At 40.9% G+C, this 26,887-nt stretch overlaps 1 protein-coding gene across 8 annotated transcripts in view; it reads left to right on the top strand.

Moving 5' to 3' along the window:
• The window catches only part of Csnk1g1 (casein kinase 1 gamma 1), a 137,017-nt gene extending 111,052 nt beyond the window's left edge, over positions 1-25,965 (top strand). For 5 of the 8 annotated variants that reach the window (XM_032910595.1, XM_032910594.1, XM_032910596.1 and 2 more), the window contains 4 exons: positions 5,556-5,666; positions 15,136-15,242; positions 18,252-18,275; positions 22,573-25,965. In XM_032910595.1, the coding sequence (XP_032766486.1) occupies positions 5,556-5,666; positions 15,136-15,242; positions 18,252-18,275; positions 22,573-22,627 (297 nt within the window). In that variant the 3' untranslated portion in view covers positions 22,628-25,965. The remainder of the gene's footprint in view (positions 1-5,555; positions 5,667-15,135; positions 15,243-18,251; positions 18,276-22,572) is intronic. The other 3 variants (XM_032910598.1, XM_032910599.1, XM_032910600.1) reach the window with 3 other exon arrangements.
• The last annotated feature ends 922 nt before the right edge of the window (positions 25,966-26,887 follow it).

A 26,887-nucleotide genomic window follows, 5' to 3' on the forward strand; every position in this document is an offset into this window, starting at 1 on the left:
CCCATGTTTTAGTAATGGTTTTAATCAGTGTATGACATAAGTTTCATCAAGACAATTTTGTACATGTGTTTTGTTGTACTTGTTCAGCTACCCCCATCATCCTCTCGTCCTCTCTCACAGATCCAGTAGTCCACTTTCTGTTTTCACACAGATACATACTTTTTAAACCTAGATTGTCCTTGTGAGAGAAAATAGAACAATTTTGTCTCCTGCTACCATTGCCCTATCTTGTTCTCTGTTCAGTAGTCTTATTACTCGTCCCCACTTTCATGTTATATAAGGAACCACCCTATGGCGTGTCAGAGATAGCCACTGACTGGCAAACTTAATAGCCTCAGAGATAAGTAGAGAGCTTTTATTTCCAAAGATCTGACAAATAGGTAAGCCATGTAACTGGGTAACTGTAATACAGGCCAGAATAGAGAAGCATTAAAAAGTATTACCTCTTGAAATTGGCTTGTTTGTTTGTTTGTTTGTTTGTTTGTTTGTTTGTGAGTGACAAGGTCTTTGTAGACAAGACTGGACTTAAATACAGAGATCAGTAAGAGTGCTGGGATTAGAGAATGACATTATTTCACAGGGAGAGGGGGGAAACTGCATTTGAAGTGTTATGGAAGCAGAGGTGAATAGGACAGTCTAAGCAGAGAGAACATGACCAGTACTAATAATCATGTATCTAATAAAGGAGCCCTAGGGATTGAGGCTAGAAAAACGGAAGTTCCCAAAATGCTGGAATTAACTTCAGTAGGCATGTGGACTAGAAAGCAGAAGACTAATAAAGAGGAAACTCACTTTAAACCTTTTTTTAACTTGGCAACTAATACTGAGACCAATGAGAAAGCAGTAGATTCTAGCTGGAGAGATAGCTCAAACAATAAAGTATTTGCTGCACAAATATGAGGACATGTTTTTTGATACTGAGCTATAGTGGCACATATTCATAATCTCAGGCAGGACAGGTAGAGACAGGAGGATCCCTAGTCCTAACTGATCAGTCAGCTGGTGGAAGTCATCAAGCTTCAGGTCCCAGTGAGAGGCCATGTCTCAAAAAGCAAGACAGCTGGCTCCTGAGGACATGACCTCAAAGGTTGTCTTACTGCATCCACGTGTACACATACATGTACTTGCACTCATATAAACATGAGCACCATAAACGCAAAGCATTGCAACACTCATCTATACATCTGGATCAGATGTGAAGCACTTGTTCAGCCTGTGCACAATCTTGTTCAATCATCGAATACATATGAGTGTAAATAAATGTCCATTTCTGCCCTTTATTTTCTCTTCTGTTTTTTTTTAAAGATTTATTTATTTATTTTATGTATATGAACACACTATCGATGACACACCAGAAGAGGGCATCTGATCCCATTACAGGTGGTTGTGAGCTACCATGTGGTTGCTGGGATTTGAACTCAGGACCTCTGGAAGAGCAGTCAGTGCTCTTACTCTCTGAGCCATCTCTCCAGCCCTTCTCTTCTGTTTTAAATTATTTTTTTTTATTTACTTTTTGTTCTGGAGATAAAACTGAGGACCTTAGACAAGTGTGAACTGTGAACTACATTCTTAGTGCAAGCCCCCCCCTTTTTTTCCTTTTCATTTTTATGTGACTTAAAACAAATGCAAAAACAACTTTCTGGAGTGGAGTGATAGCTCAGTTTCTGAAGTGTTTGCCCTGCAAGCATGAGGACCTGAGTGAAAAACATAAAGTACCTATGTGAAGAAAAAGAGAAGACTGGCAATGAGGAGAGGGGACTCAGCAATTAGGAGCACTTGCTGTTCTTCCAGGGGACCCAAGTCAGGTTCCTTAAAAACAAAACAGAAAGCTGGGCATGGTGGCAGGCACAGAGCTGTAATCCCAACACCAAGGTTGACCTCTGGCCACACGTGCATGTGTACATAAATGCTTACACTTGCACACACCAAAACAAGTAGAACAAAATCAGCGTTTATAGAAGAAGTAATTGTTTTGTGTATATATCATAAACCCTAAAGAATGCTAACTGTCCAATAAACCAGTTTTTTTTTTTTTTTTTTGTTTGTTTTTTTTTTTGGTTCTTTTTTTTTTGGAGCTGGGGACCCAACCCAGGGCCTTGTGCTTCCTAGGCAAGCTCTCACCGCTGAGCTAAATCCCCAACCCCATAAACAGAGTTTTTAAATGTTTTTGTTGGCATATATTAGCTATACATGATGATTGGTTTCCTTGTGACATTTTCACGTGTTAATGTGTTTTGTTCATATTTATCATTCATCACTCTCTCCCTCCCCTTTTCCCTTTCCTCTTCTCAACTAGTTTCTCTTCTACTTTCATACTGCTTCTTCAAAGATTTATGTGTATGTATGTGCGTGTGTGCTTGACAATATATGTAATATATATATGCGCACACATATACATGATACACACACACACACACACACACACACACACACACACACACACACACACCATGTATGTGCAGATGCAGGAGAAGAGGGCATTAGTTCTCCTTGAACTGGAGTTACAGGCAATTGTGAGCTCTCCAATATGAGTGCTATAGGGACTGAACCCTTGGGGCCTCTGGAGGAGCAGCAAGTGCTCTCTACTGCTGAGCCTTCTCCACCTGCCGTATCTTCTTTTGTCTTTGGTGACCCTTGAGTTTAATTGGGGTTGCTTACTGAGGAATGGACAATTTACCAATGACTACAGGGCTGAAAAAAAGTGTTCCACTCCCAGCAACTAGTAATTGCCTAGAGATCCTCAAATACAGCGGGTCTTTGTGGGTTCCTCTTCTTGCTTTTTCCTCCCAGCATGTTTGTCTTTGTGCTTTGTATGTGCCTAGTGCTGACAGAAGTCAAAGAGGGCATTAGATTCCCTGGAACTGGAGTTACAGACAAGTGTAAGCTACCATTTGGGTATTAGGAACTGATCTCAGGTCCTCTGCAAGTCTCTTAACTGCTGAGCCATCTCTCCAATCCCCTTCAGATTTTTAAGTATTTAAATCTTGGGAAGCTGGGCACACACCTGAAGCAGGGGCATCATGAGTTTGATGCCAATCTGGAGTTATATAAGGAAACCTAATTCTACACAATAGTATAAAAACTTGAATACTCTATTTAAACTTTACTAAATTAGTTGTATATTTTCTAATGTTATAAAAACATGTATTTAGTTGTCTAGGTATCAGATAATGTCACTGGGTTTTATAACATGGTATAATTTTGCTATATACTACAGTCTTATTTTGGAAAACTTAACACCAAATATCTATCACTAGAAATAATTGGAAGGGAACCATCAAAGTGGAGTATACTCTAATCCCTCCTCACAGGTCACTAGTGGGATGATGGTATGCCAGTTCCAAATCAACTTAAGCAACGTAACAAAACCCCACAGGGAAGGAATATTTATATTCCAAACCCCACTTGTAGAAATTACACAGTAAGCAAGTTAATATAGCTACCTCCTGATTAAATATCCTTATCCCCAACGGAAATAACAGCAAATCTGACCAGAATCTTTCACGGTACTGTTATTATCCAGGTGGTCTCATAATCTGTTAATAATGAGGAGTAAAGTGTAGCTTTATAGGAAATGTCTGTTCAGTCACTTACTAGTGACCTTGAAGCAGTTCTTATCAATGAAATCCTTAGAGGAAAATAGTCAATATGGAGCCTTAAGCTATGAAATACACATTTATAGTTACCAGTACTTCTGAGATTTATAAATTCCTTACCTAGTGTTCGTATAGAGAAGCAATATTTTATTCTAACACCTGCTGTTACTGATATTAGCAGCAATTAAAATGTGAATTACTAATCCCTCATCACTTCTCAAATTCCTCATTTCTCATTTGTTTAAACTTTAGGGCTGTTCCACGGCTGTGGGGCATGATGGCAGAACCTCCTTTGTCATGTGGCACAGGGCATACAGACTCCACAGAACAAAAGTCACACATAAGAACTATCAGTATGAGATCTTTTTTAAAAAGAATTATTTATTCATTTTATATATGTATGAGTACACTGTAGCTGCTTTCAGCCACACCAGAAGAGGGCATCAGATTCTACTACAAATGGTTGTGAGCCACCATGTGGTTGCTGGGAATTGAACTCAGGACCTGTGGAAGAGCAGTCAGTGCTCTTAACCACTGAGCCATCTCTCCAGCCCTAGTGTGAGACATTAAACAACAAACAGGTAAAGAAGACATGAGGACAGCCTGAATGGCAGCAGATATAGAAACAGTCTGAAGAGTTTTAATTTTTGAGAGATCCTATTTTTGCTAATAAATATCTACCTTTTTCTTTCTAAAAGAAATTCACGGGGCTGGAGAGATGGCTCAGTGGTTAAGAGCACTGACTGCTCTTCCAGAGGTCCTGAGTTCAAATCCCAGCAACCATCTATAATGAGATCCGATGCCCTCTTCTGGTGTGTGTCTGAAGATAGCTACAGTGTACTCATATATAATAAATCTAAAAAAAAAAAAAAAAGATTCACATTAGTCATGTCAATTAGTAAACTGTTTCTAATTCCAAATTAGATCCTATTGGCACAAGAAATCAGAAACTTTATTTTTGTCTTTCTGTGCTTGTTCTTAGCATGTAAGTCTCATTTAAAAAGATATTAGGGGGCTGGAGAGATGGCTCAGTGGTGAACATCACTGGCTGCTCTTCCAGAAGACCTAGATTCAGTTTTCGGGACCCACATAGTGACTCACAACCATTTGTAACTCCAGTTCCAGCATGTCTGATCTTCATAGACACATGGTATACATACATGCATGCATGCATACATACATACATACATACATACATACATACATACATACATACATGTAGGCAAAACACTCATACATATAAAACAAATCTACAAATATTTTAATAAGTAAAATATTTTTTAAAAACTAAAGAAAACTACTTTGCTCATTCATTTAGATATGAAAGCACATTCCAACCACTCTTCATCTTGTTGGTCAGATATGGTATTTTATGCCTATACTCAGCATTTGGTATGCCTGAAGTACAAGAATTGCTATGAATTTCATGCCAATCAGGGTTACCAAAGTAAGACCCTGGTCTCAAAAATGGAGGAGGAGAAGGAACAGCAAAAGAAGAAAAAATAAGTCTTGTGATCATTAATTCTTGAGAGTAGTAAGCTGCCTGCCTATTTAAGGAAATGACATTGTCTTGGTTCCTCATAGGAAGACTTTTATCTGCTCATTTAATCAATGAAATTATAAATATGACTGTTTGCTCAATATCTTTTAACTTTCTGAACTTGATCTGCTTAGTGGCTGCTGAAACCCCACTCTATGGAAGCTGAAAGTGGTTCCCAGCCTTTGGTTGGCTCCCTCTCTACTCTTGGTCAGTACAGGTTTTCTTCCTGTTGATGGGTTGGTTCGTTAGTGGAAAGGAATGCCGTCCGTAGCACTGTGTCTCGGTGTTTTGCAGCAGTTGTTAGTGTCAAGTTTCAAACAAACCCTGCAGGAACACTAACATACTGGATTTTGTTGTTGCTTTCTGTTGCTTTACCTTCCTTCCATACCTTGCTGTCATGCTCCCTAATGCCTAAGCAGACCACATCTTCAGAGCGCCGAGGAGAGTGGGAAATCCAGCCCAGCCGGCAGACCAATACCTCATACCTGACGTCTCACTTGGCCGCAGACCGCCATGGGGGTTCAGTACAGGTACCTACCCTTCCCTGGCCTTAGCCTGCCTAGTAGAATGCTGGCTTGCTCTTGCAGTTTGGGTTCCTCTCAGATGGATGCTTACAGCAGGGGTGAGTTGCTTCCTTTTAACTGAGTTTCTCTCTATGTAGACTTTGGTAAAAGTAATTTTTTGAGATAATTGCTGCTTTTTTGTCATTGGCTTAAAAGATATCTGTATTGAGTTAACCTGCCCTACAATCTTGATCTACTCATGACCTGTAAAATACCATCAAGGTAAAAGTGTGTTAGTATATGAATTGAAAATTCCTGAAACTTAAAATTGGAGCCTTCTAGATACTAGAAGTATACGTGTGTAGCTCATCTGATGATGATAAATTATTTAGCACCTAATAGCCTGGGAGTGTTGATTGCAGGGATTTCCTGAATGAATATCTAAGAAGTTGAACTGTTTCTTCTTTTTCCTCTCTGGAATAAATTTGGTGTTGGAAATTATTTCTGTTTTTATTTGGGCTAGCCTGAGTTTTTCTTCTCTGTATAGTATCAGGAACATCTTCTGTCTCTTCAGTTTTCTTGTGTATAACTTTTAAAGTCATAACCAGAAAAAATAAATCAACTGAATATTTTTCTCATACTGATGACCAGTGGGTTGAAGCATAGAAATGAACTTCCTGCGTGTAAATAAATCTTTATAGGCCTGATCTTCTAGAATATGCTTTTATAAGAAATGATTCGCTGAAAGTCTTTTTATTCATAAGAAGTTAAACACATTTAGCCCTATAAAGTACTTGATAGAAACATGAAGATAAAAGGATGAATTGACACAGATTTGCTCTTATCTCAGAGCGTGACGGCATAGGCAGGCTTGAGGCTGGCCTGCTCTGAGCACTGTGTGCCAAGCCAGACAGGTATAAATCCATAGAAAGGTGAGAAAACATAAGAGCAACAAAATAGTGGAAGTTGAAAGGCAGATTAAATAGCAGGAGTCCCAAAAATTGAATGTTGGTCTATTCACCAAGCTTTTAAGTTGAGTCAGAAAAGCTAAAAAAGATTGGTTGAGGGGTTGGAGAGATCGCTCAGCAGTTAAGAATGCTGGCTGGGTCCAAAGGACGCAGGTTCAGTTCCCAGCACTTACATGGTAAGCAGGTCACAACTGTCGGGAACTGCAGTTCCAGAGGATCTGATGCCCTCATGCAGACATACGTGTGAGTAAACACCAGTGTACATAAAATAAAAATAAATAATTCAAGCAAACGACAACAAAAAAGATTGGTTGAAAGTCTAAGAAGGCAGAGATCCTACATGTTTCTTCACCAGAGACCAAGCCTTTATTTGGAGAGGAGAAGTGGGGTCAGTCCATCCCATCTGATTCTGTGTTTGCCTCACACCTACCTCCTACCCTCCCCAACAAGCCTCACCATGTTTCAGGGGCAGCACCGGCCAGGACCTGAGAGAATCTTGGATAAAAGAAGGCATGACATTCTGTGACAAACATGTGGCTGATAAATTGTTCAGCTGTGATGCTTCATACCAGAAGTGCTGAGTGGATAATACTGAAGGAAAACTCAGTGACAGAGCTGGAGAGAGGACTCCGCAGTTAGGAGCACTCATTGCTTTTGCAAAGGTCCCAAGTTTGTTTCCCTGCACCCACATGGCACCTCACAACCATCTGTAACTCTAATTTTAGGATCTAACACCCTCTTCTGCTTCTACAGGCACTAGGTACACATGTGGTGCACAGAACAGACAAACATGCAAGCAAAATTCTGATACATATAAAACTTGAAAAAAAATTGATAGTTTTGTTTAAGAACAAAGTGTAATTTTGCTGATAGAAAAGCATGACAAAATAACATCAAATCAAAGAGAAAGCAGTGAAACAGTAACAGAACATAAAATGAATTATCTAAAAGTGCAAAGCTCTCTCGTTGTAGAAAAGTAGACTCCCTCTTCAGAACTACAGTTCCCTCTTCTGTGAATATTGTGTTAACAGGTTATGTATCAGTCAGTGCCATGGAGAAATTCCTAGGGGAGTTACATGATTTCATTCCCAAAAGTTCAGGATATTTTACATATTATATTCAAAATGAAATGCATTTCTGCTATAAAAAATAAATTAAGGACAAAAATGTTTATTTATTTTTGTTTTAAAGTGGGTCTCTAGACTAATGGATATGAAGTGCCCTTGGAGGCAAGGAAGAGTGGGTGAATGGTATCCTGACTGACTGACTTATTTTTCCATGTATTGCTTAGAAAGCAAATAGTTAGGTCTGAACATTCCAGGCAAGAAGTAAATTTTGTATGTATGTATGTATGTATGTATGTATGTATGTATGTATGTATGTGTATGTGTATATATTTGTTCATTCTCTCTCTCTCTCTCTCTCTCTCTCTCTCTCTCTCTCTCTCTCTCTCTCTCTCTCTCTCTGGAAAATATAACCATCCAAAAATAAAGGGTACTAACACCATTATTCTCCCCAATGCAGTAGCAGCCAAGTCATCCTGAAGTATAACCCCAGATTGTCAAGACCTGTCAATTGATATGCACCCTCTTATTTTCATGTTGTTATTAGGGCCTTGGAGAGATGGATCAGCAGTTAAAGCATATAGTGCTCTTGCAGAGGACCTAAATTCATTCAGTTTCCTGGTTAGTTCATCAGGCAGCTAACTCAAACTGCAGGGGATTTTACACCTTCTGGTCTCCCTGGGTACCTGCACTCATATACACATACCCATTGACCTAGTGTGCTTTCTTTGATAAACACCATGACCTGGAACTTGAAGGGGAGAAAAGGGTTTATTTCGCTTTCATCTTACTCTCTAGGGGATGCAGAACTAAAGCAGAAACCCTAAAGAAACATTGTGTACTGTCTGACTTGCTCAGTCTGCTTATTTATACACCCAGGATGACCTGCCCACCACGACCTAATTTTGGGTTCAATCACTAGTACTGCAACAAAGAATGAATGAATGAATGAATGAATGAATGAGCAAATAAATAAATAAGAATTAATAATCTGCCACTGATATATAAAAATTAAGTTAATATATAAAATTATTTTGTTTTTTACTTGTTTAAAATTGTGTTTTAGAAATTATGTGTCTGTATGTATACATACCACATATTAAGATGCCCAAAGAGGACAAAAAAGAGCACTCGACCCCCTAGACCTAGAGTCAAATGAAGCTGTGAGATAGGTGATGTGTGGGTGGGTCCGAGGGACTGAAAGCAGATGCTTAGGAGGAGCAGGCGCTCTGAGCTGCTGCGCTCTCTCCAGACAAACTTTTGGATTTTTGAGACAGAAATGTATCTAGTCCTGGCTGGCCTTAAACTTTTTATGTAGCCAAGACTGCCTTTGACCTCCTAATCTTCCTGCCTTCACATCTTGAACAATGCAATTACATATGCTACCACACATGGCCAAGACTATGCTTTCTAGAACAACAGATGTCTGTGTGTTTTGTTTCTTTGTTGGTTGGTTTTTGTTTTTGTTTTGTTTTGGAGGGGGAGGTTGGGTTTTATTTGTTTGGTTTGGTTTTGGTTTTGCAGACAGGATCTATGTAGCTCTGGCTGTCCTGGAACTCATAGACACCTGACTCCCCACTATGTCTGCCTCCCGAGTGCTAGGATTAAAGACATTCATCACTATGCCTGCCTTGATTTTCCTCCCCCGCAACTCCCAAGCAGGATCTCTCTGTGTCTCCCACACTAGCCTTCAGGTTGCAGCCGTCTGACCTCAGCCTTGAGCACTGGGATTGCCGAGGTGCACTACTGATGTCTGGATATACGTCTGCATGATTGCACTCTGCAGAGGTGCTTGGTGAAGTCATGTTGTATTTAACCTGTATACTCTGCAACATCATCTCTCTTTGATTAAAGGCAAATTGCCAGGAAGAAGAACATTGGTTTGTTTAAGTTTGGACATTCTGATTCTAACCAACTTAATGAGAACACCCTGTTTCCTGTCTTTCTAATATTTGCACAGATCTTCTGCCTGTACAACCCTAAGTTCCAGAAGACAAAACACTTTTCTTCTTCCAAAAGATTACTTTGAAGTTATTCAAATTAAATTATATTGTGAATTTTTAGAAATCTCTACAACCAAGTAAGGGCAGTGTGACTTAAGAATTAACAACTGAGGGTGCTGGAGAGTTGGCTCAATGGTTAAGAGCACTGGCTCAAAGGACATAGGTTCAATTATCAGCACCCACGAGGCAACTCAAAACTGTCTGTATCTCTAGTTCCGGGGCACTAAAAAAATCACACATACATACAGGCAGGCCAAACACCAATATACATAAAATAAAAATAAATAAATCATTTAAAAAAGAGTTAGCAGCTGAAGCATTAATCATTTTGGTACGTGATATCTTCTCTCAGTGATTTTTTTTTAGATTTATTTATTTATTTTAATGTATGTGAGTACACTGTAGCTGTCTTCAGACACACCAGAAGAGGGCATCAGATCCCATTACAGGTGGTTGTGAGCCACCATGTGGTTGCTGGGAATTGAACTCAGGACCTCTGAAGAGCAGTCAGTGCTCTTAACTGCTGAGCCATCTCTCCAGCCCCACTTAGTGACATCTTGAAAAATAGGAATTATTATTTAAATTTGTCAGATTTCTACAAGGGATATTACCATTAATATATATGTGTGAATATATGTGTATATATATATATATTGAATATGTATCTATATATTCAGATAGATAGATAGATAGATAGATAGATAGATAGATAGATAGATAGGGACGGACGGACGGACGGACACTTTCCTGGTCTTCCTCATATATAATCTTACATGATTTTGTGTAGTCAGACGAATTATGTGACTAAAGCTAATATGGTTACAGCAAAATAAATGTGGATATACCTAATATGGAAGTCTTATTTTTCAGTAAAGAGTATACTAAAATTTCAGCAGAAAATTATTATAACATTGATATTGTTTAAAGTATTAATAAATTGAGGTCAGGCATAGTGGCACTCACCTTTAATCCCAGCACTCAGGAGGCAGAGGCACATGGGTCTGTATGTATGTGCCTGATTTATTTGCGATCTTATGCTTTCTGGTATAGATTAAAATGTTGACTATAAAGTGAGATAACCTTTTCCTTAGATTGCCCAAGGACATTGCTTATAGGAACAGAAGCAGTCCCTAGGGAGGAGACATTATAAAGGACAGGACATGAAGTGCTGTTAGCAAGTGCCATAACCCAGGCACAGGTAATTCTCAGGAGTGACTCTCACTAGTAGTTCTTTCATGTTGAAAAGATAAGATATGCTAGGATAACTTTGAATTTCTCTTCAGCTCATGCTGGCTACACACTTCAAATCCTCCTGCCTCAGATACCTGAATGCTGGCATTATAGCCAAAACATCTTACATAACATTTGATCTGGTTCATTAAGAATCAATGATTCAGGGCTGAGGATATGATTCCATTATAGTGCTTCCTAGAACACACACAAACTTTGGTTTACTTCTCAGTGCTACAGAAATAAATTAAATAAACAAAGGAAAATTTTTAAAGATGTATTTAATTTATATGAGTACACTGTCACTGCCTTCAGACAGACCAGAAGAGGGCATCAGAACTCATTACAGGTGGTTGTGAGCCACCATGTGGTTGCTGGGATTTGAACTCAGGACCTCTGGAAGAAGAGTCAGTGCTCTTGACTGCTGAGCCATCTCCAGTCCCTACAAACAAATATTTTAAGATGGCTGCTTTCATAGGATGAGCCAGTTACCAGTGTGAACAGTATGTATGCTAGAAAATATGCCCATAGGACTCACAGCAGAACTAGGGCAGTCAGCAGGATGTGGTTCTCAATCAAGTTAACCTTCTCTGCCTTTCTTATTTGCTGGGCTTCCTCCAACTTCTACTTTGAAAATTCCAAGTCTACAGAAAAGTTTGGAAGATCTTTAACCTAGATTAACAATTTGTTAAGGTTCTGCCACATTTACTTTAATTTTGTGTGCTTGCATGTGTATGTGTATATATTTGCTTTCCAGACCTTTTTGAAAGTTAAGACAGTATATTTTAGCTCCGTGCACTTCGACCTAGATCTCAGAACGAAGATATTCTTTCATATAAACAATGACACCCTTGTCTTCTCCAAGAAAATAAACTTATATCTAGCAACCCAAATCCCAGTTCTTTAAAGTTTTACAGTACTCAGTATCTAACTAAGATTCCTGCACTCCATTGGTTGTTTTGCCTCTCCCTTCTCTTTCAGTCTTTCAGTTTCTCTCTGTTTTGTTTGTTTATTTTGGTGGTTTTGTCACTCTTCCTCTGTAGCCTATGCTAACGCACATCTCACTGTATAACCCAGGCTAGCCTCCAACTCATGGTGATCCTCCTGTTTTAGCCTCCTGAGTCCTAGTAATATTAGGTATTCACCACCATGCCTGATTCCTTAGTCTCTTTTTCCCCCTGCATGAATGTAAGATCACCACATGTGTACTGGTGCTCCCAGAGGTTAGAAGAAAGCATCAGATGCCCTGGAACTAGAGCTGTGGATAACTGTGAGCTCACTGTAGGCACTAGGAACTGAACTTAGATCCTCTGCAAGTGCTCTTAACTACTGACTCACCTCTCCATCCCTGTAAGTCCTTTAATCAGTATCAGTCCACAGGGATTTTTTTTAAAGGTCTTTTTAATATGGTTCTTTTTAAAGAATCCACGTCTTCAAAAGTTTTATACAATTCTGAATTTGTCTAATTTTTTAAATTATGATTAGATTCAGAAAAATCTGTTTTCAGAGGAAGGAAAATATTGTGTTGTATACTATCCATAATGTTAGACTGTCTACTAATCAGAGATACTAAATTTGAATCTTCCTCAGTCAAGTAAGTCCAATTTTAATGTAGGCTTCTTTTTTTCTCATTAATAATTATCGTTGTTGTAATTTTCTCAATCATGAAAAAAGTCGGGATGGAGAGATGGCAGTTAAGGGCACTGATTGCTCTTCCAGAGGTCCTGAGTTCAATTCCCAGCAACCACATGGGGAATTGGTTACAACCATCTGTAATAGGATCTAATGCCCTCTTCTGGTGTGTCTGAAGACAGGAACAGTATACTCACATACATAAAATAAATAAATCTTTAAAAAAAGAAAGAAAGAAATCAGGCATGATGTTTTATACCTGTCATAACCTACCTCTATGGAGATTAAGTCAGGAGCAGTGTGAGAAATTTATATAGTACTGTAAGTTTATATAGCTTGGGTTATATAGTAGGGGCACCAGGCCAGGTCTACAGCATAAAATCCTTGTCTCAAGGAAGGAAGGAAGCAAGCAAGCAAGGAAGGGAAAGAAAAGAGAAAAGAAAAGAAAAGGAGGAGAAAGGGCCCAGTAGATATTCTTGTGCAGAAGTAACAGTGGTAGGCAGTATTCATTCAGTCTGCCCCCAAAGGAGTGGACATTCCCTTCCACTTTGCTTTTTAGGATAATTTAGGAAATCTTAGACGATCCACTGTTAGTAAAACTCCCTGGCTTGAGGCAAATAAGAGTATCACTAAGGTGAACATTTTTGAAACATTAGTATGTCTCATGGCTCTGGACTGAACATTTACTGTGGCTTACCTTGCATGATGACCCCATAGGATAAGCATTACTGTTGCCCCATTTTACAAATTAGAAAGCTGAGGTACAGGAAGATCAAAGATCCATAGCCAGTAGAGCTAGAGTTCAAACCCATGGCTGCCTGATTTTAGAACATCGTTCTTCCTTCCTATTTTTCACTTCCTCCAGTAATGTATAAAGTATCATACCCAGTTCTGTCCCATTCCTTACTTTATAAGCCTCACATCAGTCTGTAAGAACAGTCTCAAATAGATGAAGTTACTTACCAATAGCATAAGTTGTCTGAACCATTTATTCTATCTTGTGGTTCTCTCCCATGTTTCAGCCAAGATCTTTAACAGCAGAGTGGTTTGTGCTGGCTCCCCTTTCCCACCCTCCAGCACCCACATAAGCAGGAGTCATGTGCTGGCAGTGAAAGCAGGTGGCAGGAGCGGCTGCACAACAAGACAAGCCTGATCGGGTCCACACTAACCAGATGACAGGCGTGGGAGACAGAGCCTTCATTGACATTTCGGGGACCATCAGTGAGCAGTGGGATGACAGTGAACCTGAAATAAAGGCCATTGAAATAAGACTTGTTTTCCAAGGGAAGTTTGTCCTTACCGTCTTCCCTCTCACCAGAGGGGCTGTAGCAGTGTTGTTTGAGTAATTTCAAACCAGTACTGAAAGCCTTAAAGAAATTTCTGAAAGAAAGTGTGATTATTTATGGTTTCTGGCACCCACTCTTGGTCCTTTAAAGGCATTATTACCTAAACTATGTAATTATATAGTATAACAAACTGAGAGTAGTATTTTCCTACCATGAGCAAGGGGGCAAAATGAGTTAATCTTTAGAAGTCAGCTGTACAGTTAATTTTTAATACAGAACTATACATACTTTTGAAAAATGAATAAATCTGTGGACAAACAGATGGAAGCCATACATGCACACTGACCCTAACTTAACACTTGGTTAAGTCATTTTGTAGAGTTTCATCCATTACAAAAGAATAGCTGGTGCTTGCTGGGGGACAGCAAGGGCATGGTAGGTAAATGCACTGGCCACCAAGCCTGGTGTCCTGAGTTCAACTGCCCAGAAAACACACTGTGGCGCTTGAGACTACCCCTGTACACTTACTTACACATCAGTATGACTTGATTGTTGTACGTAATTGAGCCAGGGAGATGGGTCAGTTGGTAAAGTTCTTGCTGGCAACATGGTGACCTCAGTTGGAGCCCTAGAGCCCATGGTTTGTTTGGTTTTTGTTTTGCTGTTATTGTTGGTTTTATTGTTTTAGTTTGGTTTTGGTTTTTTATTTTGTTTTGGTTTGGTTTTGGTTGTTTTATTATCCCCAGCACTACTAATGGTAGCTTCCCTTGTAATCCCAATACTGGAGAAGTGGAGTCTTGGGAATCTCTGGGTTTCACAGGCCATCCTAGCCTAATCAGCAACCTGCATGTCCCAGTGAAAGACCCTGACCCAAAGTAAGGTGGAAAGTTCCTGAGGAGTGATACCAGTATTCACCTTTGGCCTGCATGGGCACACGCGCACACACACACACACACACACACACACACACACACACACACACGCACGCACGCGCACACACACAAATAATGGTGACATATTAAATATGGGTTTTGTAAGGATTGAATTTATACATAGAATGTAACAAAGTGCTAGCCACAAGTAGGTACTCAATATGAAAGTAATTGTCAATGATTATATCATCAAGTTAAGCATTTTGACATAATATAGGTCTGGGAACCCTCTCTAAATCGGGACAGTGTTCCCTTAACCCAAGTAAATACACATTCTACACCCTGCCTGGCTAGTACTTTGCCTAATCTTTCTTAATCTACTCTGGTGGTAGCAGGTGCTTCATATGACCATGATGTTTATTGAAGTCTGTCTTGTTTCAGGTGGTTAGCTCAACCAATGGAGAGCTGAATGTTGATGACCCCACTGGAGCTCACTCCAGTGCACCGATCACAGCTCATGCCGAAGTGGAGGTAGTGGAGGAAGCTAAGTACGTTCGTCTTTTAAAGGGGTTGTCTTGTCGTTAAAAGGGTTGTCTCCTCATGGGCTGGAAACGTCTGTCTCCTCTGTGTGCTGCTCGTCATAGCCTGGATTCTTCATGCTATGTCCACGGTTTTCTTCTGACCTTTTTATTTTTTGCATGGTGCATTAAGGTTGCTGCCACCCTTTTTAGCTCCTATTTCTGGGATAGTTACATTTTTCTAGTCTGCTGAAGGCAGACATAGAGCGATGCAGTAAAAGCTACAGTAGGTCGTAGCCAAGAGCTTCTTAGAGGCCGTGGAGCTTCTTGTTCCCTGTGGATTACAGAGAAAAAAATGTTAAATCATGGGCCATGGTGTTTAGTATCACATTTCTAGTTGCCTAACCATTCCAGAGGGATGGTCCTGATTAAAAGGGTTTGGCAGACATTTTGCTGTCTTTTAGGCAGTCTGGGCTCAGAAAAACTAAGTACATCAGGCAAAACAGTTATTTTTGTAAGTACAAGAATCTTGGGACAGCAAAGAAGTAACCCTAATTCCAAGAAGCAAGGCAATTCCTCACTTCCTTCTCTGCTTCTTGTGCATGCACATGTCTTGCTGTGCTCTCCCACTATCCCCTTGGTGCTTTCTGCATGGTCTGTGTTTAAACTCTAGAGATTCTGGGCTGGAAGGTAGTGCTGCTGACTGCTGCACAAACAGCATTTCTACCACTTTTCCTTTTTTCTTGTCCCAAACTCAGATCCAGGTTTAAACTCCAAGAAGATATCAGGTAGGGAAGCTAGAGAAACATGAATCAGAACTCCTGCCAATCAATCCTGACCTTTCTTTGAAGTTCTTTGAGAATATTCAGTGTCCAAATGTTTTCTCTGGGGCAAGCAACATATTTTTAGTACAAACGAGAACATGCTTACACCTATGGGCATCAGTCAGGGTCACCACATATTGTGGATTTTCTTTGAGATGTACTTTGCATGGTTGTATTCGTGGCCATCTCTTTGGTGAGCTCACTTGGCCTTTAAAAGGTCTTTTTCTGCTTAGCAGATCAAAAAATTGAATAAGTGTGACTTCAGTTCTATCTTGTTGATACCTGTAGACAAGGGATTGGCTGGAAGGTAATGCCAGCAGGAGACTATTTTAGTAATTAAGCACTCTCCTTACTTCTCAGGGCTTGGGAGATTTTAATGGTGCTTATAAGCGTTTCTGTCATTCTCAGTAAATTGTATGATATTCCCACTTTCTGAACTCTCACCCTTGGCTGCACTTTGGAATCACCTAGAATATGTTAGAAAATACAGATACTTCTGCATGGCCTCAGATATTTGAAGCTAATTTATTAATATCTGGCCTAATAATGAATATATTTAAGAGACCAGGGAATTCTAATGTGTAGCCAAGATCGGAAACTACCACACTCTGCACTCTCTGATCTCGAAAGAGAGCCACATCTTTTTCCACCCTATCCCATCTTCTCCCCATTTCACATTTGTACCTGTTCAGAAGTTAAGGTCTGACTCTAACCCAAATGAACTTTAGTGTTAGACCCTAAATAGATTTTATTTTGGACCTTTTCATTTCATTTTGGGTAAATGTGTACACTCTGTGTGTGAGTATGGTGTTTGTGTCCAGTGTGAAAAAAGGAGGTCATCTATACAGAAAGAGCTCAGCCTGTTCTGTTCTGTTCTGTTCTGTTCTGTTCTGTTCTGTTCTGTTCTGTTCTGTTCTGTCATATTCTAAACACTAGAGTTCAAGAGGTTAACATCTTCCCATTTAACAGACAGGACCACTATACTTCTTGCCTCAGCTCCAGACCTTCTGAAAAGTATAGAAACTAAAAGAGGAGTTATCTTTGACCAAATGTCACTCAAACCCTGTGTTTGGGGCATTTTGTATACTGATTCTGATAGCAATTTCATTAGCTACCAATCCACCTTGCCTAGGGAATTGTCAGGGCTCAGCCATGTGTCTGTGGTATATGTATGTTGCTATATACCGAGTAGGGACATAGTAGCCATATATTCACTAGCTGATTTTAATGGAAAAGTCGAAGTTAGAGAAACCTAAAGTATCCCAAACAACCCCTCATTGCACAAGGGATGGTGCCATTTGTTCATGAAGCCTGTCGATAGGATAAGGGCTGTTGCCTATTTTGGAGTTAAACTCAAGTACAATGAAATGTTTACCTCCGAGTTTATGGTTTTAGGTTCTTTTTCCCAGCTTATTTTGTGTAAAGGCAAAACAAAACCACAGGATGATGGGTTTTGATTTGTGTAATACAATAGTCATTTGATTTCCCCTTTCTTCTAGCTACAGGGCACTTTTGAAGGAATGATGAGGGCAGATGATTTTTAGGTTGATTTTTTTTTTTTAATCAATACTTTTGCTATATCTTGACAATTGTGGACCTGATTTCTCCTGAGATTTAGTGAAATTAGAATTTAGGTCATTCTTTGGTGGTTATAACCAAGCAGTGTATTCCCTCATCTAATAAGATAAAGTATCTCTTAAACTTTTCCTCCCTCTAAGAAGACCTAAGTGCTAGTTGCCGCTTCTCTAATTGCAGTGTGGAAGTTAGCTGAACGTTGCGGAAGACCTGGTATGGGAATCATATGGTTCACAGCCAGACACATTTCCTCTTTCCTTTGCTGCCTTCCTGGAAGTTGCCCTGAAAAGCCCACCCTGAGGCTTCCACCAGCTCTTTTTGTTTTGCATTCCCCAGAGAACCAGCTCCCACACTGGTGTTTCTGTCAGGCTTCTGCCCCCTCTCTTAAATGTGAAGACCAAGTGGCTTGCTCCCTCGGCTGGGGGAAATTAAACACAGACACATACTGCATGTTTGCATGGCTCACAGGGAGTCACTTCCATCTCACCTGTGGACTAATACCTCTCTCTCTCTCTCTCTCTCTCTCTCTCTCTCTCTCTCTCTCTCTCTCTCTCTCTCTCTCCCCTCCCTCCCTCTCTCTCCCTCTCTCTCTCTATCTCTATCTCCCTTTTCTATGTTTTTCTCTTTATATACTCTGTAGCTGCCTGAAAATGCTCAACCTGTGGTGAGTCCCTCTCTCCAGTCCACATGAAAGGGGAGTGGACCAGACTAGACTGGGATTGGCAAAGCCTTAGGGATACTGAATGGATTCATATCCTTTCTTATGCCTTAGTCACCCAGACTAAGGAAGTTAGGTCCACGAGGTGGGATGGGGCAGACCTTGAACCCAGACATCAATCTTTTCTTTCTTTTCTTTCAAATCCACCTCATTTATCACTGCACTCTCTTACCAAAAACAATATCTCACAATTTTTTTTAAGTTGAATGAACTTCTTTCCAATTTTCCCCCCAAGTGTAGAAAGATAAGATGTTAGATGTTTTAATAACCATAAAACAATGTTATCATCAGGTAATTATTTTCACCTTTGGCAACTTGTTTTGTAACATGGAAATAGACTGGAGGAATTCATAAGTTCCTTAGTGAGTTTCTTGTTGATTTTGGTTAGTTTTTCATCTATAGTAAGAGTCTTTAAAAAAGGAAAACTCCTAAAGGGAAAGATCCACATTTTGTTGTTGATTGGACATTGCTGGGGTTTTTTTGTTTGTTCGTTTGTTTTGTTTTGTTGCCTTTATACCTTTATTCTTTTGTGAGAGAATAGTAGGTCAGGGGCTGACAGAAATAGGGAAGCCTGTCTTTTCTTCCAGAAAAGGCTTCTTTAATACAAATGTAGAGAATGTGGGATGTGAAGGAAATTGCTGAAGGATTCATATTGGTGACTTTTTGTAACCCTTCCACACACTCTGCACACCTAAGGTCATATTCTCTTCTGTGATAATAGCCTGCTAGATCCTGACTACTTTATTTTAAAAAGTTATTTTCAGTAACTGGATTGGGCCCTGGTTTCTAAACCCCAACTATCTAAGCCAAATTGTCCACAGGGGTTTACCTAGGAACAGATATGTATTGAAGATGAGAGCTGGGTTTTATGGCAATAGTATTGATAGTGTTAGAGTTTCAAATAGGACATTGGGCCTCTTCATGTGTCTGTGTAATCTAATGTTGTCCTGGTCTATTTTTTCCTGTGAGGTGTCAGTTACATGATCCCAAGTGCAAATACCTTAAGTTCTACTATGTTCATCCAATCTTATGCATAGAGTTCAGAGACTGGGGATGGCAGGGAAGGACAGGGCAAGTAAAGTGGAGGCCCTGTCCAAAACGCTTAGGTGTCACCCAGCTGTAAAGTGAGTCATACACATGGGAAAAGATAGACTTCTACAGAAGACTGAGAGAGTGAGGAGTCACTGTGAATTCTCAAGGAAGACTTCTAGACACAGTAGGACTTGAACCAATTTTAGAGCAGAGGAAGAGAAAAAAGATGTGATAAAGAAGAGAAACAGCAAGGGGGCAGCTTAAAGGAGAGTGCTGAGGTGACCCAGTAGCAAGCAGAGGCCTGTGGGAAGAGTGTTTGATGGCTTGTGAATAAAGACCTAAATCAGTTTTGACTATAACTTGTTAAGAATTTCCGGCCATTCAAAGGAACAACTAGAAGGAGACCTAGGACATAAAGGGAATTGATCACTTACCCTTATTTTGTTCTGAGAGGAACATACCCATGTAGAGTTACTCAGTATAGACTTGGCCTCCAGTCTAGATCCTTTTGCTAGTGGTCACCACAGATACCAAAGCCTTTAAGAATAGATTGTGGGGTTCCTTTTCTCATTGTGGAAGTAAAAGCTTCTACTCCTGCTGAAGCTATATAGGGCTCTAAATACAAAATATGGCTGACTCTGAATGACACCTTCAGCTCATGCATACTCTGGTGATTCAGCAGAAGCACATGGTAATTCCCTGAATACTTCAAACCTTTTTTTGTCTGTTTGTTTTTGTTTTTAGTGTTTATATTTGAAAACACAAAAAATCATTTTAGGATCCTCCACACACAAAAAAATACAATTTAGAAATTAAGTTTAGAATTAGTAAACCCACAAAAACCATAGTTTTTTGCTGCTGAAATACTGGTTCTTCATGAAATTTGACTTGTTTACTTAAATACTAAGTTCTATACATTCAAGTTGGCAGATTCAAGTCCCAGTTTCTGGGATGGCCTGATGGTTAAGATCACTTCCAGAGCAAGCAGTTTCATTTCTAAATACCCACATGGTACTCATAACCATCTATAACTCCAGTCCCAAGGGTTGAATGCATTATTCTGACCAGGCACACACATGGTGCATAGATATACATGCAAACAAAAATACTGTACACATAAAATGAATAAAACTTTTTAAAAACACATGTCACTTTCTAATGCATGTATATAAATAAAGGCTTTTCTCTAATTCTTCCTCAGTGTTTCCATTAAGGATTATTTTAAGCAATCAAAAGTGTTCATCATTTTTACTTAAAATAATTTATTCAGTTTCCAGATATATATGACACTTTTGTTCACACCAATTAATTGTACTTACAAATGTCATTGAGACAGGTCTTGTTGGGACAGACACACATGTATATACATAATCTATTTGTCTGTCTATTGAGGCAAGGTCTCCTATAGCCCAAGTTGGCTTCAAACTTGTTATGTAGCCAAGAATAACTCTCAGAAGAAAATATCACTGTGACCAAATTTTGAAGAAAATATTTTAAAACTCTCTTAAGAACCTCCTGTCTCAAATTGAATGAAATTGCAGTTAAAGGTCACATTGCTATCTATTTAAATGTTTATTTCTGCATTCTGAAAAACTTTCTCCCTCTAGGTATGGTAATACACACCTTTAAATTCTAGCCCTCTGGGAAGCTGAGGCCAGAGGATTGCACATTTGAAGCCAGCCTTGGCTACATAATAATGAGTCCTTGACTCAAAAGAGAATTTCAGGAAAGAAACGTTCTCCATATTTCTAGTGATGAAAATATTAGAAACACCATAAGAAAATACAGTAACACAGGTCTAAAGGGAGGTTGACCAGCTGCAGGGGATGTAGAGGTATTGGCAGGTAGCAGTGGTTCTGTTTCTATACTAACATCCCTTTCACTGAAAACCCCAGGTTTGTTTTCAGCAATTAAGCTCACTAGCTGCTCTTCCAGAGCATGCAGTTTCATTTCCCAGCAGCTCATGACTGTCTCTAAGTCCAGTCCTAGGAGCCTGATGTTTTCTTCACGATTCCATGGCACCAGGCACTCACGTGACACACAGACATCCACATAAAACACATTCATTCACATAACATTATACAAGAAATTTTAAACAACTCTGGAAGGATTAGGTAAGAGACTTAAAAGATAGTTTTCTCGGAAGAAGATTTCTTTCAAGGATCAAGCATCTGAGCTTTACTTACAACTTTATTCACTCCCATTCTTTGGCATTGTTGACTCATCCACTGCCTTGTACCACCCTTCTCATTTCTCATCTGTCATTTCTGGGCAGAATACACCTTCTGTATCAATCTTGCCATGGTCCTCAGTGCCCCTTCTCCAGGGCCTGTATGACAGCTACACTTCCTAGTGCAAAGACTGGAATGAGAGCATCCTCAGAGTTGGGGTACACCAGCACTGCCACTCCTCTACAGGCTGTTCCCCCATGAAATGGCACTTGCAGGGCCTCAGCCTTTACCTTAAGTAAACCAGTTGGGAACCCTGTCTGGAACAGTGGCAGTCTTGAGAAACTAATTGGGGAATTCCCTGTGACTAGAGTTTCCAGAAGATTAGCTCCTGGGCTTCGGGTCTTGGTTTCCTTGGGATGATTGGCACATGTGCTGGTGTCAGGAGATAAAAGTTCACCTCCCTATGAGCTAGTGCTTCTGCTTACTCCAGGCATCATGTTGGGGACAAGAACAAGGTAGAAAGGATCTTAGTCTTTTATTAGAATCATGTGATTGCCAGGATTCTAGATTTTATAATTGGCGTGAGATATATTTGTCTCAGTTTAGACTCCTTGCCTACTGGCCAGAGAGCTACATTGAACTGCACCGGTATCAAGAGGCATCCAGTGGAGGCCTTTATATGTGCCCCTAGCACCCTCCATCTTCGTTCTAGACAAAGATGGAGTATCTAGGTTAGATGTTAGTCTAGGAACAAAGCCTTCTTTATCCTTCTTCCAGAAATGCCTGTGGCAGCCATGCCGATGGACAGCATTTTGATAAACGGGTAGAGTGGGTGCAACTCAAATCAGCCTTTGCCTTTAGCTTTCTTGACAGATGCCCGCTATTTCCAGTATATGTGTACTGTAGATGGTGGGTGGCCATGTGGGTGGGCACCAGGAGAGAAGAAATCCTACCCCCTGCAGTAAAGTAAGCAGAAGCAGGCAGAGATCTGCTGAGAGCTGGAGGCTTCTAGGCTGACTTAAAATGTTCTTGTGCTCCAGGTGCTGCTGTTTCTTTAAGAGGAAAAGGAAGAAGACTGCTCAGCGACACAAGTGACCAGTGCCTCCCAGGAGTCCTCAAGTCCTGGGGACTCTGGCTTCAATTGCACCTGCAGCTCCTGCCATTTCTCATTGGAAGGGACTCCTCTGTGGGGGAGGGTAGAGATCCAAACCAAAAAGAAGAAAACAGATGCCCCCAGAAGGAGCCAGTGCAGGCAGCCAGGGCCAAGTGGGCCAGTGGCAATCCCCTCTGTCTGAGCTCTGAGCGGGTCCAGAGCTGCTGCTTCTCCACTGCTTGCCCTTGGGCTATCTGGTTGACTCTCTTCCCATTGTTTACAGTGAAGGTGTCATTCACAAAAACTCAAGGACTACTGTTCTCTTCCCTTCTCTTCCTTTACTCCTGGCTCTTGCACCATCCTCAACCCTCTCCAGCATAAAAACTACTAAGCTAAAGGCTCTGTCAAGAAGCTGGTGGTGTGGCCAAGAAGATAGGGGAAGATGACAGCCCTGGGCTGGAGAACGTCTCCACGTCCCAGGTGTGTCTGGTAGTATGGTTTCCTCCTTCTGTGCCTGGGTAACCCCTCAGCCCAGCTGGCCACAGGGTTCTGGTCCCTTTCTTGGTCCCTCCCTCCCTCCCTCCCTCCCTCCCTCCCTCCCTCCCTCCCTCCTGTGAAGTTACACTCTAGGACACAAGCTGTGAGCTATCTGCAGTCTACTGTCCCTGTGTATTGGCATTCTTAGCTTTTTTTTGACAAGCAGATCCTTTGCTCCAGGCTGTAGCAAAACAAGCCTGTGGCTCTGAGCAAAGGAGAAGAAACTGACTTTATTGCACTTTTAGTTTGGGGGTTTGTTTTTTTATTTTGTAAACAACATGGCAGATGCATATTGTGTCTGGTTATATTGGGGGGTTACTTTTTTCTTTTTTCAAGGGGGATGGGCCAGCCAAGCCATTCAGAGAAAAGGTGGGTCCAGAGGACATTCTTGATGGAAAGAGTCTGATTTGCAGCACTTGGAAGAGAAGAAGCCAAACTCTGCGTCATCCTGAGTAAATACTCAGGTTGGCAAGGAAACATACTTGAATTTTCATTCATCTTCTCTGCTGCAGAAAAAAGTCCCCACCAGAGTCCCTTTACCTAATCAGCCCAGAGCTGGAAAGCCCAGCTCCTGAGCACTTGGGATAAGCACCGAGCCAGACTGTGCCGGCCAGAAGGCCCCTCACCTCAGAGAGGAGAAACTTAACAACAACAGCAAAGCAAGATTTCTGTTTCCTCCACGCCAGGGACGTCCTACTAGATAGCCATGTGACTTTCTGTTGACTCGGGGAACAAAATTAGTGACTAAACAGCCACCACCATATTGCCAGTAGTGGACAAAAGAAGGCACCAAATTTGCCTTCCAACTGCCAGAGGAACCTCAGGATGCAGCATCCTAGGGCCAGGAAAAGAAAAATAAATACTTTCTGTCTGCCTGAAGTAAGCTAGAACATTTGGGTCAGTCTGCCTTAGAACCCAGGCCTGTGGAATCTTGGAGCATATCCATGGCAGCAGGCTGAGAACTCGGTACGTGGGCTGCAGGACGCAGGGAAGGTAAGACTGGTTGGTGCTAGGAAATTCCAGGGAAAAGGAAACTGTAATGAAAGGTCTACAATTTATCTTACAATTGAACAGACTCTGTCCAGATAATATGACCACATATCTTAGCATGTTTTCCCCATACACTCTACCTGTCACCATTTTCTTCCCTGGACATGCCACCATGAAGCATCACTGGCTGCAGAGTTAACTGCGTGGGGTTACTCTTCCCATGTTCTATTTCATTTCAGATTAGTAGCATTTCCAGATAGTGACTTCTTATACTAGTTGTGGCAAGAAGAATTTTTCATGTGGGAAAAGAGGTCTGTGTCTGGGTATAAAGAGCTAAGCACACAGGACAGTGGCTAGTGACTTAGTGCAGCACAGAACCCTTTGCTTGTTTATGTAGAGGACTGGAAGATGTCAGGACACTTGGTGGTCATGGATCAAATTTAGTATCGGATGAAGCAGAGAGTTCGTGCGCCTTACCTGTTCTGTGGACCTTGGCTAGGGAATCTCTCCTCCCACTGCCTTCAGACCTGCTCAGCATTTGTGAAGATGGCCACCTGGCTGTTTCTATACATGAAATGTACTTGTCTGTGAAACAGAGTGTCTGGGAGAAGTCAGGTCAAATCCCTTTCCCATAAGGAATTTGAGTGTTAGGATTTGCTTCCTTTTTACTCTATAGTAGTTAAAGCTCATTACTAAATTTTATATAGTCCCTCGTTTGGCATGTGGGCAACTCTGACTACCCCTACAGAAACTTAAAAATCCTCATCCCAGGAAATGGTGGCAAGCCCTAGAGCATCCTGGCACTCTCTGCCCCACTAAGTGCCTCCCCCACCCTGCTTCCAAGACAAAGCAAAGGCAGTGGCCTGCTTGGCTGCAGGGTGGGGTGCCCTGCAGCTGGGCTTAAGACTTCTTTTTTGTCTTAAAATATTTTTATAGGCTAGCTCTTGAGTGGTTGAACCTGAGTGGTTTGTGGGTGTGGGGGAAGGTCCTTCCTACTACACTGTTGGCACCCTCCAACACCCACAAATCCCTTAATAGATATTTGGGTTTTGTAGCAAAGGTCCCTTTAAAATGCAGGATGGGTGGTGATCCTTTCAAAGCTATTGACACTCTAAGGTGATCCCAACCCTGAGTAATTCTCTTATCTTCTTTAAAATTCAAATATAACTGAATTCCCCAGGAACAATCTGTTCATCAGTTCAGCCCCCACCCCACCCCAGCACATCAAGCTTCATGCACATCCCTGTTTCTTTTACCTGCCTGACTGCAAACTCAGCCAGATCCACGGGCACAGGCACTCACTCCATCTTCCTGCATCTAAGTCCACTTACTCCATCTCAGGTATGACACCTGAGGACAGTTTTCTTTAAGATTGATGCATTTACTTCCCCTTAAACTAACTCACCTGTTCCCTGAGATGGGGCATTTCATACTGTGCTATTTGGAGTTTTCCTCAAGCTTTGCTGTCCTTGAGACATTGCAGTCTGAGCATACTAAGGTCCAACCGGACCAGGGCTACACCACGGTGTAAAGTGTCCAGGCATACAAGTGGGTTTTCAGAGTACTTACTCAGACTGCCCACAAGGCTGCACTGAATGTGCCAGCAGCTAGTGAGCACTCCTGACTGCCTTAATTAACATTCTTCTATTCTGGGTCTGTCCAGGAGCAAACAGGGTCTGTGAAGGTATGTGTAAGTCAGGTGACTAGCTAAGTCTCCAGTTCAAATTCCCATTTCAGGGGTTGGGGATTTAGCTCAGTGCTAGAGCGCTTGCCTAGCAAGCGCAAGGCCCTGGGTTTACGGTCCTCGGCTCCGAAAAAAAAAAAGAAAGGAAAAAAAAAATCCCATTCCAATTGGAACAAACTGCAGGAAACAGCAAGGATTCCAAGATTTCTGAAAGTGTTAAATTTCCTTTTCATTTTTAGTGAATGACAAGAACTCAGAAACAGCCGATGTCCACTAGCCAGCTGGTGTCCATTTCTGTAAAATACCTTCCAGTTTAGTTCAGAAGAAAAGTGTGCTGTAGTGCTTATTGAGTGTTGATGTTCAATGTTAGCAACCACGTGAGATGCCACAAGTGTGCTGTTAAAGTGGTTGGTAAGGATCATAGCCTTATTTTAAAAAAATAATGTAAAAGATAATTCATTCCCCTTCATGAGCAAGTATGGCTGCATTTCTCAAGAACAACTCCACAGAAGCCTAGGAAGCATTTCCTCACAAGAACTTGGTCTTAGTTTCTTTTGATCAATCCCTCCCAAGCCCATAGAACTCCTGAATCCCAGCCACCTCTCCCATGTTCATAAGTGAAACCAGTTTTTCATTTTTGTTTAGTTGCTCTGATGATACTTTATCTAGTGTCGGTCATGCCATGGCCTGAGTTTTTAAGACCAGGAGTTGCATGGTCATATAACCAACATTGCCTTTGCTAGGCCACTGCCACCATCCCCTTCATTGCCCTAAGTGGGCAGGTTGATTCCAGAGTCCCTCAGGGAGCCAGAATAACTAGGTACCCATCTGGATTGGCCATTTGGGTAATGAGCACTTACCTCTGGGTTTCTTGATTTTGCAAATTGATGGCCAAGACTCCAGCCTTCCCCATGATGGGTTGGTAGGAATCAAATTAAATTCCTTTGTTTATTGGGCAACTTTGTGTTAAGGGCGTTAGGTTTTTTTGTTTGTTTGTTTGTTTTGGGTTTTTTTTGTTTTTTTTGTTTTGTTTTGTTTTTTGTTTGTTTTG

This window comes from Rattus rattus, chromosome 8 (genome assembly GCF_011064425.1).
Source record: "Rattus rattus isolate New Zealand chromosome 8, Rrattus_CSIRO_v1, whole genome shotgun sequence".
Taxonomy (NCBI): Eukaryota; Metazoa; Chordata; class Mammalia; order Rodentia; family Muridae; genus Rattus; species Rattus rattus.